At 41.5% G+C, this 19,557-nt stretch overlaps 2 protein-coding genes across 2 annotated transcripts; one reads left to right on the top strand and one right to left on the bottom strand.

Annotated features, from left to right (window-relative positions):
• Positions 1-987: 987 nt before the first annotated feature.
• LOC119741860 lies at positions 988-11,683 on the bottom strand. Its single transcript, XM_038217781.1, has 5 exons — positions 11,402-11,683; positions 9,823-9,942; positions 9,083-9,332; positions 7,642-7,925; positions 988-6,570 (listed from the first exon to the last, which is right to left on the bottom strand). Exons 1-5 carry the CDS (start codon positions 11,671-11,673, stop codon positions 4,701-4,703), a joined length of 2,796 nt encoding a protein of 931 aa, XP_038073709.1. The 5' UTR covers positions 11,674-11,683; the 3' UTR covers positions 988-4,700.
• A 1,432-nt stretch (positions 11,684-13,115) lies between these two features.
• On the top strand, positions 13,116-19,091 carry LOC119741859. Its single transcript, XM_038217779.1, has 3 exons — positions 13,116-13,412; positions 14,465-15,866; positions 16,946-19,091. The coding sequence occupies exons 2-3, from the start codon at positions 14,541-14,543 to the stop codon at positions 16,961-16,963; spliced, it is 1,344 nt and encodes a 447-aa protein (XP_038073707.1). The 5' UTR covers positions 13,116-13,412; positions 14,465-14,540; the 3' UTR covers positions 16,964-19,091.
• Positions 19,092-19,557: the final 466 nt, after the last annotated feature.

The following is a 19,557-nucleotide window of genomic DNA, read 5'->3' as shown; positions in this document are numbered from 1 at the left end:
ACACTTATTCTGAAAGCTAGATCGGCCATATTGAATTGAGAGTGAGGTAAAATCTTCATTTTGGGGACTAGCAGAAAAACTTGCTAATTAATTCAAGTCTGCTTCAATAAAAAATGTAAAATTTGTAATTAAACATTTCCTAATGACATTTCCTAATGTTTTAAGCCAGATTAAAAAAAAGACAGTAAAATGAGGCTGCATAAATAGTCTGGCGCCATCCCATTCAACACAAGTTAGCTATTTATGAAATACTGGTACATTCTGGGAATTGGACAAAAATGGCTACAAAAGTGCCTCTTGCATAAGGCCCATTCCAGTATTATGTAAGGTCGCCGACACAGGTTTTAAGAGCTAGGTGAAAAATGTAATTTTGAAAAATTGTATAATAAAAATTTTCATTCTGACACATGCATCATCTAGTTATGGTCCAGGAGATTATATTAAATATTAAATGTCCTTTCATAACGCTGGAATTGGCCACCTGTCCTTGCTAATTAATTGACTATTTATAAGCAGCTCCATAAAATTAGGGGGGAAAAAGACACAAAATGTACACCTTTAAAACAGCCAACTTTGTCAAATAATCATGGAGTCGGGCCAAAGTGAATCCTCGTTAAACACATACATTTGTTCTGCGCCATTCTGATACAAGTACATGTTTTCTATAAAGCAACAATAATGCTGATGAGACTGGGTCAAGTCTATCACCAGATTACCCTAGCCAAAATCTAGACATTTACAATTGAAATACATGTATTTAAAAAAAAAAATCAAAATAAATCAACAGGATTTTTTAAATAAAAAATAAACAATGAGTTGGTCTACAAATGGGCATGAATAGAAAAAAAACTTCCCTGTACAGTACCTACATGAAGATGTAAGTCTAGCTAACAATAAAATATGAAAAATCTTCACTATTCTTATTTTATCACTTAAAAGCACCAATAAAGCATTGGTTAAATTATATAAACATGAACACTAAAAAAATCCACATACATGTAGATCCATTTTAATGGCAAGACATGACAACGAACACGTTATTGAACCTCCAAGCATTGCTATTTTAAGAGACCACTATTTTGAATGCATATACCGGTACTGGAATTTGGTTAGTTCACATGAAGGACAGTTGCCAACCCCAGAATGGGATTATCTGGTTTAATCCCTAAGCCTGAGCAGAGTCAGTGGTGTAAATGCGTCATTCGCATGTGCTATTCATACCAAGAACCGGACAAATATGACAGCCGAGAGCGGATAAGCTCAAGTGGACCAAAAATCAACTTTATGTGAAGTCTCAACATAAAATAGTTATTGAGCTCTTTGCGAATATAGGGGCTATATTCCTGCCCAACATTGTTACTTTTTTGCGATTGACAGAAAAGCAGTTGATCTCAAAGTAGAACTCAGTCCGAAAAGGGTACTTTAGAGGCTATAATTCCAGCCCGGCATTGTTGCTTTTTGCAGGCGACGAAAAAGCAGTAATCTGAGAGTAAGACTCAGTCCAGAAAGGGTGTTTTGTCAATGGCTCATGATGGCTCATGATGGCTTGCATTTGAGCGTTTGATTTGTATAGCCAGGCTCTCGTGGCTAACCCGTCTGCCTTTACCCGAGTCGATTTGGGTGAGCTACTCCAGCGTACCAAATATAAAAGTTCAGAGTGACACTGCCCATCATGTAGGAACAAAGACATGCCCTCATATTCCATGGAGCTGGTAAGCACAGAAATCAACTAAGCGGGGAAAATATCTGCTTAGCATGACCGGGTTACCAGCCAAAATGCCATGCAAATGATACTGCATGTGACTGGTTCCCAGCTGATTTGTGCTAAGTGTGAAAATTTGCTAAGTAATATTGTATGCTTAGCAGCTCTTCGTAAATTACAATTAAGAACAATTGTACAGAGCTGGACACATTTTCATGGCTCTGCTAACCACATAATTCCGCGCTTACCATTACCATTCTGTGCTAACCGCGCCAGTAGAATAATTATATGCTAACACTGTAAGCACAGAATCCTTAATGGGATATATATACGCATTCGCAGAAGCCCAAATTCCTCGCTAACCCGTGAAATACGCTTACCGTAAGCACGGAATTTTCTGCTACACTGAAGTAGGGATTTTTCGTTAACAGTAAGCGGAGCCATGAAATTGTGCCCTGGAGGTTGTAAAGAGAATACATTACACATACAAAACTAAAGAATAAGAGATAATTTTGTCCGTATTACAACAAATAGCACACAGGGTTTTCTGAATTTCAGATAAATCTCTAGCATGGTACAGGAATAAAACTGTATTCATTTGCATATTAAAAATTTGGCATGCATATATATAGAATTAAGGCTCATACTAATGCAACTGACTAAAGGTACACATGATTGTACTGAGGATCACTCAGTATAAATGGAGAGGTTTTGGTTACTTGGCTATTATTAAAAAATATTACCATGTGGGAGTATTGTAGTCCATCACAAGTCTTCTCGTCACAAGTCAAGTCACAAGCTGTTCAAATGAACTGTGACATCGACATTCCTATTCATTGTTCATGCCATTTTTGTGACTGGACTTATGAATCGATTGTGATTTACTTGTGACCGCACTTTTGATAGACTTGTAATGGACTTGACTAGGGCACTGCTAAGTGCCTTAACATCAGATATTGATGTACTTGGCAATATATAGTAAACAAAATGTGTGACCTGTCATCACAAAATGGGCTTAAAGTCGGACTTTTTAAGAATTGAGATATTTATTTATCTGGATTCTGCAGATCAAGAGCTTACCAATGGTATATAACATTTAGGAGTACTGAGTTCAGTAATCGACTGACTTGAAGTTGTAGTTTAACTGATTCTTGGAAAAATGGCATTTAAAATCCTGCAAACGGCATACAAAACAATGTATAAAACAGGATAAAATAGGTTTTAAAGATGTTTGACAGAACAAAATAATTGGAGAAAGGTTAAATGGGACTATCAGATCGAGGTTCACCTGAAAACAAAGAATCGACCACCCCTTCAAATTTTGGCTTTGCCCCACTGTACTGCAAAATGGCAATTATCGACTTTACATTGCGTGGTGACAGGTTACAGTTATTATTGTGATAATTAATTTGAACACATATGGGAATATGAACATTTCTATGTACATTTGTAAAATAACACGCTTAAATACAAAGGGCGAAAGTTCTTTTATAATTTCAATTTGGTATTCAGCAGATAGCTTGCTGAATCCAGCAACAAGTTAGGGCTGAGTTGAGTTACACTAGTTCAAGGCATTTCTGTACTAATCCGGAATTTTCTGAGAAATACCTACATGTACATGTACATCTGTTAGCGATTCTGCTCATGTAAATATCCATATTTTATAAATACTGTCTGAATAAAATCTGGTTTTTAAGTTATGGCGGAAATATATTTTATTTGCATCAAACATTTTATTGAGAAACAAGTCAAATCAACAAACGCAATAATTGAAGGACTGATTTTAAATGAGCAATTTGTTATTCCAAAATAGTATGGTTGTTATATATATTAATCTAAAAGTCTGTTAAATATGCATGGAAGTTGAGGCGCTGGTGCTAAAATCTCCATATCGTATATGTGCTGAAATGTTATTACAAGTTTCCCTTTATACATAAATATTATTTCAATTTTTAAAAAGCTGACATTAATATTCTGTACAAATGTATCTGAAATGTTACTGAATATACTTTTTAACCACTATAAATCTGAATCATGAAGATACAGATATGTTTAATTCTCTATATGACATGATAATTCTTCAGTTTATGTTTCCGACAAGAAGTTGGCTAATAGGGTAAGTACCAGAATTTTTCAATGAGGTGAAATTGTGCATTGTTTAAAGGGTCCATGAAGTGAATTTTTCTTAGGAACATATTTTGTTCAACTTTCTACTCCTCTTATATGAAAAATACCTGACATCCCTTTCGGTTAATTTTATTGAAAAGGGCACTTCTTTCAACATTTAACAATTTCCATGCTTTTCTGGACAACTGAGGGCACTGTTGCTGTAATGTCATTTCAGAAAGACACTGTTCGGTTTAGGGGTTTTCACCAAAGAGAAGAAAATTTACGCCAGCAAAATATCCAATATTCTGGCAAATTTTGGTGTTGAAAAAGCTGTAACATTGAGGTTTCTGCCTGAAATGACATCACACTGTTGCTCATGAATACGGAAATTTGCATAAGCATTAAACAATAAAGGCACCAAAATACCCTTAAAATGGCAACATGAAAATTGAAAATGAGCTCAAAATGGGACACAAAGGTGCATTTTCAAGGATTGCATTAAAAAAATCACATTGCATGGGCCCTTTTAATGTAAAAGTCCGTGTGTTTAAAGTATTGTGGAAAAGTTGAGTAATTTTGCCAATTTTAAATTGTTTAGAGATTTTCATTGAAGAATTGTGTCCAAATTTGTCAAATTACATGTAGAATTGATGTTCTGTATTTCGTTTTTGTGCATTGTCTATTGTCAAGCTTGAGCATATATGTAAAGTGCATGTTCCTATACATGCATGTTATATATGAAATGCCGTAGCAAAGGGTAATTCTCACATAGAAAAAAGTTTTAAAACATTTGTCATATTTTTGGAAGATGTTTATTAAGCATGCATAAATATTCTATTGGTAAATGGTCCCTCAGGATCAACCCATTCTGGGTGCAATTACTCAAGACTCACTGTTTCGGACTTTCCATTGAATTTTCCTCACTGCTCCTCTGGATGTAAGCTGGTGCCCCTTGGTATTGCTGTGATCCCCAGTACATGTACGGCATGGAGCTGGCTACCAGTGCATTCAGGTCTAGGCCTGGCATGGTGTTCATCATACCCTGCCGATACTGAGGGTGCCCCTGCCTGTCCGGCGAGGTCACAGTCTCAAAACTTGGCAACGGGGGCCTCTGATTGCTTTGGTGGGGTTGCGGGGGAAGCTGACGCATGCCAGGTATCTGGATATGCGGCAGGGGTTGCGTCTGGGTGTGTGATGGGAGTTGCTGCTGTTGTTGTTGTTGTGGTCCGAGCTGGAGTGCTTGGGAGTGAGGGAGTTGCAGTGGCAATGGTTGGGAAGGGAGGTTGTTGTTTTCGGGGAGTTGTAAACGTTGTGCATGGCGTAGCTGGTTGGTGATGAGTTCGGCTTGCAACATTCTTGGGTTTTCTTCTTCCTCCTCTGGCGAGCATGGGTCGCTGTCGACGTCGTCATCCATGTGTTGCTGGCTGGACTCTGCGGGGTGGGAGTGGGGGTGGGGGTGGGGGTAAGGCCTGTTATGCTGGATGGATATCTGTAGGTGCTGGGGATGAATGTGCTGGACAGGATGCACCTCTGGTGGGGGTTGCTGTTGGATTTGAGGCTGGATAGGAACAGGCTGGTGCTGCTGCTGCTGCTGCTGCTGCTGATATGCCGCATGTTGCAGCGGTATTTGCATCTTGGATTCTATAAAGTGTTGCGGTGGGACTTGAGCTGGAGCTGTAGTCGGCGTCTGTGAGGTCTGTGAAGCCTGGGATGTCTCACTGTCCTCTCTCTCCACCCGGTTGTTTAGATCCAACTGCTTCTCCTGGTTGGCCTCTCTGACAAACTGTGCCACTTGATCAGCTTTAGTGACATCCTCTGCTGATGCTGATGGCTCCTTCTTCTTCTTCTTGGTCTTGCCAGACGCGTTGGCGCTAGGACGACGTGACCGTCTGGCAATACTGTATTCAGTCTCTTTACCCTCATCATCAAATTCAATGACTGGCTGTGTGATGTATCCCAGCTGCCACATGTCAATTCCATGCTCTTTCTTCTTGTGCGTCTTCAGGCTGACCTTGTGGGAGTAGGCCTTCTTGCAGACATCACAGATGTACGGCTTTTCTCCTGTATGGACGCGGGTATGAACCTTCATGTTGGAGAGTTCGGTAAAGCGTCGTCCGCAGTGCGGACAGACAAACGGCTTGACCTCCTCGTGCATGATGACGTGCCGCTTGAGATGTGCCTGGACTTTAAAGCTCTTGCCGCAGGTCTGGCAGATATACTGACGGTGCTGGGAGTGCAGGGTGCGGTGCTTACGCAAGCTAGCTTCCCAACGGAATGCCCGACCACAGCGGGTGCAGACAAACGGCAACTGGCCCGTCTCGCCAAGCTCGTGGACGGCGCGGTGGTGGAGCTTGAGGGAGCGGCGCTGGCGAAACAACATCCCGCACTCCTCGCACAGGTAGTTGGAGTGGCAAGCAGTGTGGGCCAGGATATTTGAGAAGAGTTTCTGGCATAAGGGGCAGCGAGTCATGACTCGGGCAATGTTTTTGAGATCGGCTGGGACTTCCTGATCGCCGTCTCCTTCATCCTCCACCTCCTCTCCTCCTCTCTCCATCTCCTGACTATCTCCGTCTTTGCTCCTTGATGTGGCATCCTCCTCCTTACCTCCGGATCCTTCATTGCTGCCATCATCTTCAGCAAGATGCGTTTGCCAGTGAATCTTCATGACATCTGGAGAGTCCAGTTGGCTTGAGCACTTACGGCAACAGTACACCTTCTTAAGAACAGCATCTGGTCCAAACAGTTCTTCAATTGTTTTCCTGTTGAATTTCGCATACACAAAAAGGAAAAAACGAAGAAAATCAATACATTCATGTATTTACATTTCTTTATCCAATTTACGTTTGATATCCAAAATTGGTACAAGTGGCCACGCCGAGGGACCGTTTTGAAAGCAAGGCCCAGGCCCTAATAAACTTAAGAACAATAATCCATTTACCATAAATAAAAAACAACACTATGCCGTGAACCAACTTGAGACCAAGCCCCATGTTACATAAATCTGTGTCCAAAATAGGTGACCACTTAGTTGAAATTGGCGAAGCCCTACACAATAGCCATAAACGAGAGATTTGTATGCAATCAACGCAACACTGTAGTTAATTTGATCACAAGCCCGCACAAGTCTATGAACTGTGGCAAAGGCTATTCCTTGGAAATGTTCATCCCAAGTTACTTATGACCATAAATATGTGAGTCGACTTGTGATTTACTTAAGATCAAAGTTGTGACGGTCTTGTGAGATTGCCTCGACATTAACCCTCCAAGTCTTCTGCACCATACAACCCTTCATGTTTTGCAAAAACCACCATTTCCCATAGAGTTAGCACCCACACTTCAAATTTCTTCCATGTACAATTCTTTTGTGTGGTTAAGCTCAGGGCAAGCAGGCAGATTCAGTCACGCTTCACTGCTCTCCACTGTGCTGTTTTTTTCATGCAGTGACTCTCTGTGAGAGACAGATACTTTACAACTTCAAATCTTTTCAAACTTGGAAATGACCTGAAGGTTTTTAAAGGGTTTTTACATACACTGCTTTGACTACTGACTTCCCACTGGGAGGGTTAAAATCACGTGTGAGGCAGTGTTGTACTCAAGTGTATCACAAATCCTCATAAGTCCATTACAAGTCAATTACAATTCATTTGGTCCCAAGTCAACGAGCTATTCAAATGAATTGTGACAAAGACTAGTCCTGGTAACTGTTCATCCTCTGTTACTTGTGACTGTATTTGTCAGTAGACTTGTGATTTACTTTGTGACGGACTTGTGTGATTGACTCTAGTACAACACTGGAATGGTGGACTTTAATGAATGACTTGAAAGCTTACGTGGAAGCTTTGGCCTTCTCTTTCTTCTCCTGCCTCAGCTTCTTAATCAAGAGCTTCTTCCGAGCTTTGTGTCTCATCTTTCTCTTTGCAGGTGTCTCAATGTTTCCCGCCTTCTTAGCTTCCTCTGGCTCCGCCTCTTCTTCAGCTGCAACATCTTCAACATCTTCTTCATCATCATCAGCATCATCAATGTCATAGTCTTCTTCATTGTACGTCTTGGGGACTTGCCTCTTTCTTTGTTGCCTTGTCTTGTGCTTGCCTTTGAGGTGACGTCCCAACCATGCCTAAATGAAAGTTTGTAAAATGTGTGCATTAGTTAGTTTTTTCCAGTGAAAAGTTACGCAGACTTTAATATTGGCTTGGTGGTTTTTTGCTGACTATTGTTATGATTTTACAATAGAAATATTATTACAAGTGTGTACTCCGATGCCGCAAGTGTTAAATAACAGGTTCATTATTCAGTGCTTATGTTGTTAAATTTGTCCATTTGTGTGTCCTTGAGCAAACCACTTTGCCTCAAGTGCATCTTTTGTTGTGCTTATTGAGCTGGAAAACAGAAAATATTGCATAAAAAATTGCTATGCTGAGCAAAATTCAGAGTAGAACTCACCACAAGCATTTTACATTGCGAAACATTTCTGCACTCAGACACGAGTGTGCCCAGCAGCTCTTTGAAATTGGCCTATATAGCCAAGTTAGAAGTACTGCATAAAAATTAGAATTGTTGATGATTCCATGCACTGGTATCCCTTCAACAAATGCCAAGAGAAATTTGGGAGGGACCACTGGGCAGGACTCCTGGGAGAGGCCACTGGGAGGGGCCACGTAGAGGAGCCACTTGGAGGGACCACTGGGAGGGACCACTGGGAGAGACCACTGTGAGAGGCCACAGGGAGGGGCCACTGCGAGAGGCCACAGGGAGGGGCAACTGGGGAGAGCCACTTGGAGGGACCACTGGGAAGGACCACTGCGAGAGGCCACTGAGAGGGGCAACCTACTGGGAGGAGCCACTTGGAGGGACCACTGGGAGGGGCCAGTGGGAGGAACCACTGGGAAGGGCCACTGGGAAGGGCCACTGGGAAAATGTGGTCCCTCCCAGTGGCTCTTCTCAGTGGCCCCTCCCAGTTGTCCCTCCCAGTGGCTCCTCCCAGTTGCCCCTCCCAGTGGACTCTCACAGTGGGAGGATCCACTGGGTGGGGCCACTGGGAGGGGCCACTGGGAGGGGCACAGGGAGGGACTCTCAAACATTGTCACGGCGCATGATGCTTACATGAGGAGGCTACAGGTTTGTGCAAATTCAGATTGAAAATGTTTGTGCTGCTTCAGGCCAATTAATAGGCCTACGTGCAAGCAGTGTCCGTCCAACTGGCGCTCTCAAAAGTGGTAACAAAACGCTATCTAATGTTTATGTACAGAGTCCATAGGTAACATCCTTTCATACTTTTTTCAAACCATGCCGGCTGGGTTCATGAGGTGAATAGTCAGAGTCTCTGGCAATATCTTGCATCCCCACATCCCCGTCATCATCATCACTTGCTTCATCTTCATCTTCGTCTGCCTCCTCATCCTCGTGGCCGTTCTGATCATGGCCCTTGCGACCTTTGACCACCTTCTTGAGAGTGATCTTCAGCTTCATCGGTGACTTCTTTCGGCCAGTGCTGAGCTTGGAGACCGAGGCTGATCTTGTAGGCCTGTAAGCAAAGAAATTCGGTGAAACATTATGTTGGTTGCAAAAACTGAATATAATCCAAATCTACTGGGGAAGGGACGGCAGAGCCTACAGGTCTGATTTAACGTGGAGCTTTGATCCTCAAACGTAGAGAAGCAAATAAACTTAGTCCGGTCTGCTGAAATATTTGTTTTGGTTGCAGACTACCGATGAGACGTATGCTTAATGTTAATTTGATTAAACTCTGGAATTAGCTATTTTTAGTGATAAAGTACCAGGGAAGTGGACTTGTGTCAAGCCATTAAATGAAAAGAAATATTTTCAAGACATACTAGAAATAGGTAATGTCCCAGAAATGAAGAAACTTAATTGTTAGATGTACTTAATTTACCTTTCATTCCTTTTCCAAAAGTTTAACAACCGTTGTTAATTTTAAGGATCTTGAAAATTACATTGAATTTGAAGACAAAGAAAACGAATATGAAACACAACATAATTTTTTTCTCTAATACCTTGGAATCACAAGAGCAGGGATTCCTTTTCGTTTGAAGAAGCTGGCTAGTTTGTTCTTGAGAGTAGGATTGCTGCACTGAGTGCCCCACACCACATCTCCGTCCACTATGGCTTCCATGCTATGTCAAAATAACACAATAAAAATGTTATTGCAAACAAAATCCAAATAACTGATGGAAAGAAACAAAAATCAAAACAACACAAAAAGCTGACAAAATATAAGGTGATGACAACAAAACTGCTAACAACGAGTACGAGCTGTCATTATTTTGTTGCAACCAGATAATGCCTATTGTTAATGTTGTCACTAGAGAAAGAGTTCCATACCTGGACATCACTTGACACCTTGTGCACAAACCCGAGACAGGTCTGAAAAACTCTTGGGAAGTTGGGTTATGGACATGAATTGAAAGATTATTCTGAAAACTGCAAGAAATGGAGCTCTAGGTCTGTGCATGCCTTAGCCCCACTTGTCATGCTTGTGAGGCCTCGGTATTGCTACGCTGTACGTTAGGCCACACGTCTGGTTTCCCAACTTACTGAGGAGTTTAGTCCCAAACTGGTGCATATGGACTCCAGAAAGATGTCTAAATTTCTTGAAACATTTGAAGAAAGATTACCTAATCTACCCGGAGGGCAAAAGATGAGAAATCATAGAAAACAACCATATAAATGGGTATGTAAAAAAAATGCCACAAAAGGGTGCGCCAGTGTTTGGACTAAATTCCTCAGTAGGTTGGAAAACCAGACGTGTGGCCTAACGTACAGCGAAGCAATACGGAGGCCACACAAGTGGGGCTATGCATGCCTATGCTTTAATATGGATGTAATTGTAAATTGATCAACGAAGCGTGCAAAAAGGTAGACTATACATGGTAATCCTTATCTTTAGGACACCTCTATTTTTTACGAGTTCTGTTCAAAACTGACTTTTGCAGATGACTGTCCATTACCAAAGTGACTTTTGCAGACTAAAGCAGTCTTTTTTTTCATGTAAACTCATGTTACATGTAGTTGTAATTTTGAAAGCACTTTCAAAGAAAATGTGACTTTCCTACCTTTTTTTGCAGTCAGATGTGCATGTTGTAGTTCTCACAACATGAGTGAAAGCCCTACATAATGTAAGCCCGATGCTGATTGGCTGCTAAAAAAAATAAATACAATGTTTATTTTTTTATCAGCCAATCAGCATCGAGCTTTCATTGCATCGAGCTTTCACGTTTGCCATCTTGGTTTTTGAGTCTGTTTTCTGGTTGTCATCGTCGTCTTTTACCCGTTAGTTTCTCTCATAAATCAAAGCCCTGCCCTCTTTCCACAAAAACTAACCCTGCTGATATTCAAGAAGGTGTCATTGCCAATATTTGTTCAGAATCAGATGTGTCAAGAAATATCAGAATGTCAATTTTGAGTGTCATTTAGTCAACTGTTTTGGTGAGTCTTTCTCTTCCTATATAGGAAGGGGGTCCTAAAAGTAAGGAGTACCCTACACATAGTACATTTTGATACATTTTACTTCGACTTAGTTAGAGAGTATCAACATGGTCAATCATGCATCATGATGATGTGTCAATGCCTTACCCATCCAACAGCACTTCAGCAAGCTGCGCGTGCGAGTCCACACCGAGCCGAGTTTTCATCGCATCCCACCGATCCAGTTGAGGTCCGATGGACACTTGCCTCAGCCGACTGCTTGGAGGTCTCCTCGACATCGTAAAGTCTGCACTGCCGGACGATCTCCGCCTCCGAATCGGCTCAGAAATCCCTGTCAACGGGGAAATCGGTGTGATCACCACTTCGGTCCCGTCCTCCATATTGGACTGGCGCGAAATCAGCGCGTGGTGGCGCGCCATCTTACCGAGCTAGCTGCATGCTGAGAGATGTCGAGTGCTGATTGTCTTTTTGGGGGGCGGGATTTCTCTCCAGCTTCAGTCGACTCTCAGAATTAGGCCTCTGCCAAAAATCGCCGGCTCACGTTGTTTGACCGACTTCACAAAACTGGAATTCTTCAGCAACTCAGAAGTTATCACACTTACAGACAAGTTTGCAGCACTTGCATAACTTGTGCCTATAATACTAGCCCTTGAAACCACCCCAAAGGCCTGCAAAATGTTACCATGTAAAAATTGGATTCAGCCTCAAACCTCCAGAAACCATCCGTTATTTCTTGAATTTGTTCAGTAGAGTGGTGAACGTTGCTTCAATCCTTCAAAACCTCCACCAATCACTGTTAATGTTAATGGGTTGAGGCACATTCTCAGAAGCAGTGCGAATGATATCGAGTGTAATGCAGGGCTAAATAATATTATTATGCATGACTGAACATAAACAATGCAGGGTACAGCTTACGAACTCGACACAATTCTTCCTCCAAAATCAACCAAGACTTTCTTGCCACTCAGCCTCCATACTCCAAAATCCTCCAAAACCGCCTGGAGGATTGAGGAGGATCGAAGAGGCTTATTACTATTAGGATATTGGGATCATTTGCACGGGCACAAGACAGTGGACTTTTTATTTAATTTGGGGGCACTGCAGGTGCCACAGGTCTCGAACGGCGTACGGGGCGCGATATTTTTATTACACAACTATCTGGGGTACTTTGTGCGCTTTCCTATGGGACATTTTGAAAAAAAGAGCAAAAAATCCGACTCCTATGAAAATCGGACCCCTTTTCCCTATTATTGGTTAATCCCTCTCACGTGACCGGTCACTTTCCTAATTATCATACTTACGCATGCGTGGTATTACCAATGAGTCCGAATTTCATAGAAACCTAAATTCACGCTACACCTGTTACGAAAATCTTCCTATTTTACGTCATGTCGATGTGCGCGCGCACTACCGGTACCGGGTGTCAGTTCGTGAAACCGAAATTGTATGTTGATTACGTGGTTTTCACGAACTGACACCCACTTGCGCGTCAGTTCGCGGTGCCGATCAGCCGAAGACGATTTTGTGCGCAAAATGATAGCACCTTTTCAGACGGTAGCAGACACCGTAAATCGCAAAAAAGAGGTTTTTTTCCCCCCGTTAATACGGAAACATACAAAGTTATGAACTGAAAATTCGTTAAGAGAACTTTATTTTTATTTTTGATGAGCAGCGCACGTGCAGGGCCAATATCTCGCGTAGTCGCCGAGATTCAAAGCAGATTTACACTGTTCACACTCGATCATGGGTAACTGCAATCACAGTCGAACTAAAAAGTCCAAAAATACGGAAAACAAATTCCCGCGGAAATACAATACAACAAAAGAGGGCGCTTTTGAATGTCCCAGTATTAACCCTTGACCGTGCGGAAATAGGTTGGGTGTTGTGTTTTCCATGCTTCACGGAAATCGGTCTGCTGCGCTTGTGCACCGAGTGCACGCGTGATCACGCGATCTGTATTGGGTGTGCTTTGTGGTACGTGTTTCCGTGTTATCGAGATCGAGGCGCCATTTTGCATGCGGAATTGCCCATGTCATTTGTCGTCCACTCTCGATCTCACATTCACAAATGTTCCGTGATTTCATTCCGGCCCTTTGCCGTTATAATTTGCAGACCAGACAAGTTTGAAATCTTTGGTTTCAGCCCTGGGCGCTCTTCGGTAAGTCTTTCTCATAATTATGTGGCCATCGATAGTGTTTTTTTTCGTGCCTAACTATTTTATATAGCCTAGTGACTTCAGTTTTAGTCGTTCCTGAATCAATCATAGGCCTATAGCTATACGAGGGGCCAACCCTTGTCACGCAGTTTTTCTATACAAAAAAATATCCATTGGATTACGCTTCTATCGACAGAATTACTCGGATAAAAATAACAGAGCATTCCGTGTAGGTTTTTGACATATGTTTTCGAGATCTGATGTAGGCCCTAGGCCTCTCATCGGCTCGTACCGTGCATGGACATGACTCGTTTTCCGAATCAACTTTGCTTCGACCCCCAGGTCTGAAAGTTGCTGGTGGTGGAGCACGCCGGTACGGTGTACATGCATGCATGGACATAAAATACTAGGGCCTTCTGTGAGTTTTTTTCCGTGGAAAGTTCATTGCGACATTATTACATATGATTATGAGACCGTTACGTTGCAGCTGCCTGAGAAGAAGTTATTTCTTATTTTAATCTACTAACAATTAATGCACAAAGGGTGTTTATATACATAAACACATAGCATGAATTTAGGTTTTATGAAATACGGACTCATTGGTGGTATTGCGCATGCTTATGCATAGATAATTAGGAGAGGGACTGGTCACGTGAAAGGGTTTAACCAATAAAAGGGAAAAAGAGTCCGATTTTCATACGAGTCTGACACTGGCCCGGAGACCCGTATATATATCGGGGTGGCATACGCCGCCCGTATACGTGTTACGCGCCGCGCCCAATAAAATTAAAACACATGTTTTTGAAGCTTTCTTTTCGTGAAGTAACTAAGTTACGTACTACATTCACAACTTCCCACCCAAAGTTCTTAACCACAACACACAAATTACAGGTTAAACTTTAAACGTAGAAATATATTGTGGTAACAAAGTAAACATGTAAAATTAGTGTGATTTAGTACATTGAAAGTATATTATTTAGCGTGCTCTATGTAGGCCTACACGAATAATTATAAACGAATGCACACGAATAAAATGCTGGTGCTTTTGTTCTCAGATTTCCTCGTCAAGAAAATCCCGTTGTGGAATACCCACGCTTTTAAGCTGTCCTGTCAGCTCATCTAGAATCATTAATGGGTGAGGAGTTTACGAGCAAAGGTCTGAAAGACGTCATCATGAGTCTGGAGGAGGAACTAGCCGAGATCAAGGAGGAGCCCGCGCCCGGGGAAGAGGCGATGGTAGACTACTTTGGGAGGTGCGAAGAAGATGACGAAGACGATGATGACGACGATAATGATGCGGACTTGGATTACGAACCCAGGAAAAAGTCAAAGCGTAGGAAGCTAGTGAGAAAACAAGGGAGGGGCTTGAGGAACATGACGTACTCTCACGAGCAGCGAATGCGGATGGGGTATTATGGTGCGAAGTGGGGGATTAAAGCCTTAAAGAAGAAATTCGCAGGGGTGAAGGACAGTACCGCTCGGGATATGTGTAACTGTGTGATGGCCCTCGTGGTGGACGGGATCCTGACCCTTGACCTACCGCTCGAGCAGCAGGTCATCCCGCCAAAAATGAGGAATGGCATGCCTGTCCAAACGGGCAAACACACGAAGGAGAAGTCGAACGTTGCCGAGCCCGGACCAAGTCGGGAGGCGGCGCAGAATAAGACAGAGGAGGCTCCGTCTCCTGCTACAGGAATTGGCGGGAAACCTAAGTCACCCGCTGATGTCACCATGGAAACGGGTGATTGTGCGTTCCTGCCTAAATCGACGAAACATGCCGGCAAATCTCCATCTCCGGCCTTGTCTTTTCAGGACAAAGTGAAGATCGGTTTCATCGCGGCCAAGGATGGATCCTGTGTGGCGGTGAAAAGGTTCGACGTGTCGGACACCACCGTGAGAGAATGCCGCAACGTTGTCATAAGATTATTCGAGTCCGGGAAACTCTCCGAGATTGTTCCGCTTGATCAGCAAGAGATACCGGCCCAAGAGTCCGGCGCAGCCCATCCCGTCAGACGAGGTCGACCACCCGCCTTCGCGGGGAGATTCATTTCGCCAATAGCAGCCAAAGCTCCTTTGGGCAGCTCTCGAATGATCACTGAGAACAGTCCACCACAAACAGACCACACACCACCGACAATAAACGATCATCTCAGTGAGAGAAGCGCGCCCTGGAATCCGTCCGAAGTCCCGCCCAGCCCCATTCCCATTCCCATCAGGCTCAGTCCAAGCCCCATCCCTGGCCCCAGCCCCCGGATTGACAACGCCCAACTACACCGCGGTACAAGAGACATTTTCCTGGGCAGCGATTTGGCGTTTCTGCGGTGGAGGAACATACGCATGTCACTGGGCTTCCAGAACGACGAAGCATTCGCTATGCATCTCATGGACGTACACGATGCTTTCTGTTCTACGTCTTGTAGGGGTGGAGGAAGGAATGAACACCCACACGGAGCCGAGGTAATTCGTCCACTTATATTATTTACAATAAAAAGCACACCAAACGGCAAATCATTTTTTTTAATACGTTCTTGGGGGTGTGGAATGAGTGGAGAGCTTCTCCCCCCCCCCCAAAAAAAAAATGAAAAAAGAGATCAAGAGACAATATCAAACGAGTTTAAGCAATCATTTTGCTCTTTAGTTTATGATTCATTTGAATAATTACCTTCTTAAAAAAAATTTTTATAGCATAATTTCCGAAAATCTCTTTACGAGCACTGATGTTCCCAAATGTTTAACGCCTACCCCCCAAAGTGAGTTGCGTAACTTGCGAGACAACTTTCAGCTTTTTTTCCGGCCGAAAAATAAAAGATAGGCCCTAAGGCCAAAAAAAAAAAGTCTCCGGTTTCTGGTATGGAGTTTGCCCAAAAAGTGGTGCGGCGACGCGGCTTTTTTTTTTTTTTTTACCTGTTTTTTTTTTTTTTTTGGCTTCAAATGTCGGCTGATGACTGCAAATGGTGCCCGACTAAACTTAGTGCAAATATATGGGAGTCCAGAGAGGCCACATAAAGCTTATTCTCGATCATAACCCCATCTAAAAACACGTTAAAATTGTGCAGCAGCAGGATTCCAGTCAAACCAGTGAGTTTGGCGGTTTTGAGACATCATCTTGTATTGGAAAAAAAAAAATTCATTTTGCCGACGCGCATGGCTACGGCGACGCGCGCGCATACCAGAAACCGGAGACTTTTTTTTTTGGCCTAATAGCTCGTAATTCAATTATGTTCTTCTAGAATAACAAAATTTCTGTACATTTTGCGTCATCAGTTATACCTTAGGGAGACACTGGACTATGTCTCAACTCCCATTTAGAGGCAAAATATTACTTTAAAAAAACCCAGCCCACATCGATTGCTCCTGGTCCAAAACATAAGTATACCAAAATTCGTGGGGTAGTAGGCTATTAGGTAAAATTGGGGTTAAGCCCGGTTCATACGAATGCGAAGCGAATTTGACGTCATGAAACATTCGCTGCGAAATTTGCCCGAGTTGAAATATGTTAAACTTTCACGAATTCTTGCACATGTTTTTTGTTACAGGTCAATAATCACTGCTGAATACTTACCATGGAGGAAGTAAGATGATACTACTTCGTAAGAATCACTGCGCCGTTTGTATCTGGTTAGATACAGCAACAAGACAGTTAGACAGACATCCCGACAATCTGACAAACAGGAGCCACATCAGCTCTGACTCAGACAGTGGATGAGGGGATGAGGCGTTATTATTACCCATCAGGCTATTTTGCACGGATTTATTTTCTCTCTCTATATATATAATTATAATTATGATATCCGGGACGTCGATGAAATGGGGCAGTTCTGGGTAAACTCAGTGTTTATTCAGTCAGTGTACGTGCACCAAGCTGAAAGATTTAAACACAGTTTTGATTATCTTTGTTCATGACATGGAGTTAGCCATAATAGGCTTTTATTCGTTCTACTATGTAACTTATCTAACAAAATGATTTTGGTAATAAATTGGCGTATCTGTATTAATAATCAGCTAATATGCAATGAGGTTTTTTGTGGCGAAACTCTTGATCTGGAATTCACGTTATTTTTTATGCACATTCTTGATTCGGTTTTGCTGGGTGTAGGCTTGAGCTCGAGAGTGATTTCCCTTTAATAGCACAAGAGCAATTATTCATTTCGCACAATGAGAAACGAAAGGAGTCTACTTTCGCACAAGTTTCGAATCAAAATTGCATAAATATTTGTTATTACTCTATCCTGTGTTTTAAATGTGATCTTTCCGGCGTCTCTCGTTCGACAATTATTTTATAATCGCTAAACCTCTGTTGTTTCTCTAGTTTCTAAATCCTTTTCGTAAAATTTGGATACAGCTGTAAAGAATGAGCATGCATGCTTGTATAATGTAATGCTAATTGTGTGATAAGAACAAACTTTAATGTACTTGAACTTAACTAAGGTATACGTTTCTTCACAAAGTGAAATGTTTTATTTCACGTTTTATTTCATTGGAATTTTTACATTGCGTCTTCAATGGTAACGAAAAGAGTCAAAGCATCGACCTAATAACGATCCAAGCAGGCTATACAAAAAAGTAAATTTCCAGTTCTTTTTGAACTTTCATATATTAGTTTGCGTGGATGAACCGAAAACAACGGAATGGAATTTTCACATTGCGCCTTCAATGGTAACGAAAAGAGTCGAAGCTCAGGCGAATATTTCATCGACCTAATAACGATCCAAGCAGGCCTATACAAAAAAGTAAATTTCCAGTTCTTTATGAACTTTCATATATTAGTTTGCGTGGATGAACCGAAAACAACTGATCAATTCGGGTAATGGGTGTTACAATTACTGTAGTTTGAGTCAGGTCCTGCTGACCGGGAGTTTGAGTAGTTTCACAGTATTGGTCCCGGCTGGTACAGGAAATAACTTTGGTATACCGCGTGAATTACGATTCAGATCATGTTTCAATGTTCAGAAAACTTGGGCAAACATATTCAGCTCAATAAGTCCACGAGTAAAACACATTGATTTGATCACATCCAACACATTGGAATCCACCCAAAATCAAAGACAATTTTGGAGAAGTCGTGATTTTTGTGGTGCATTCGATTCCACTTTTTTTGTCTGAATTAAAAAAAAACGGTTGTTCGCTGTGAGTTCGTTCATGTGTTTTATGCATTTGACATATGTCTAATTTAAGTAATGAAAAAATATTGTTCTTAAGCCACCAGGATGTTTTTGTCTGTAATTGATTTTGTTTTCTGGCTTTTATGATTAATAAAAACAATTACGTGCTCATCGAATTTGCTTTTTCTTTTTTGCCGTTTGGATTTTCAATTGGTAAAAATTAGATGCAGCAGAGAACGTAATCATCATTATCTTAAATTTTGATTACTGGTTCAAATTGTCGTTTTATTGGTTACATTTATTTCGTTGAATTAATTTACAAAGTAAAAGCGTTATTCGGAACCCAGTATTGCTGAGGAGTAGAGATATGTCGTTAAATATAATTTCACGATCTACACTGTAGGAAATTTAGTTGAACAACTTTAAAATAATAGTGTGACATTTTCATGAACAAATTACATTTTACAAAATAAGTTATTTCAAACTATACAAATTCGTGTAGAATTATTATTTTTACTTATTTTTAGGACAGGAAATGCAGGACTACCTTGAATAAAACGAAAGCAAAATGACTCCTAAACTGTTATTTTCTACTCTATAATATGAGAAAATAATTTTGAAAATCGAAAAACTAACGAGTTCATAACAAGTAAAAAAATGTTTGTTTTTTTTAAGATTTATTTCAGCATTTTATCATCGATCTTTGCTTGAATTTAGTTCCATTTGTGGGGTGCGACATGCATAAAAATAAGGATACATGTACACATGTACATGTATATATACTCTTTAATAAACAGGGACATACCGCATAACAAAATGTTCTGATATTCTGGAACTAACCCATGTAAAATGAACCATAGTAACTATTTTATCATTTTATTCAAGCCATATGAGCTTCTGCAGTATGCATACATGTATGTTTTTTTCAGGACTTTTTCTGTCCATGCAATGAAGCAAGAAATAAATCTACCATCAATACTGATCCTACACATCTGACGAAACATACACCTATTGTGTGATATACACAGTGCACTAACAGAAAAAGG

The sequence above is a fragment of the Patiria miniata genome, unplaced genomic scaffold (genome assembly GCF_015706575.1).
Source record: "Patiria miniata isolate m_02_andy unplaced genomic scaffold, ASM1570657v1 HiC_scaffold_5, whole genome shotgun sequence".
Taxonomy (NCBI): domain Eukaryota; kingdom Metazoa; phylum Echinodermata; class Asteroidea; order Valvatida; family Asterinidae; genus Patiria; species Patiria miniata.
The sequence above is the reverse complement of the archived record's forward strand: the minus strand, read 5'-3'. Positions and strand labels throughout refer to the sequence as shown.

Coding starts and splice junctions, on each gene's coding strand:
- LOC119741859 (XM_038217779.1), top strand. CDS start 14,541: ATGGGTGAGGAGTTTACGAGCAAAGGTCTGAAAGACGTCATCATGAGT.
- LOC119741860 (XM_038217781.1), bottom strand. CDS start 11,673: ATGGCGCGCCACCACGCGCTGATTTCGCGCCAGTCCAATATGGAGGAC. Junction 9,333..9,822: donor CCTGCTCTTGTGATTCCAAG/GTATTAGAGAAA, acceptor CTTTGCTTACAG/GCCTACAAGATCAGCCTCGG. Junction 7,926..9,082: donor GCCGGCATGGTTTGAAAAAA/GTATGAAAGGAT, acceptor ACTTTCATTTAG/GCATGGTTGGGACGTCACCT.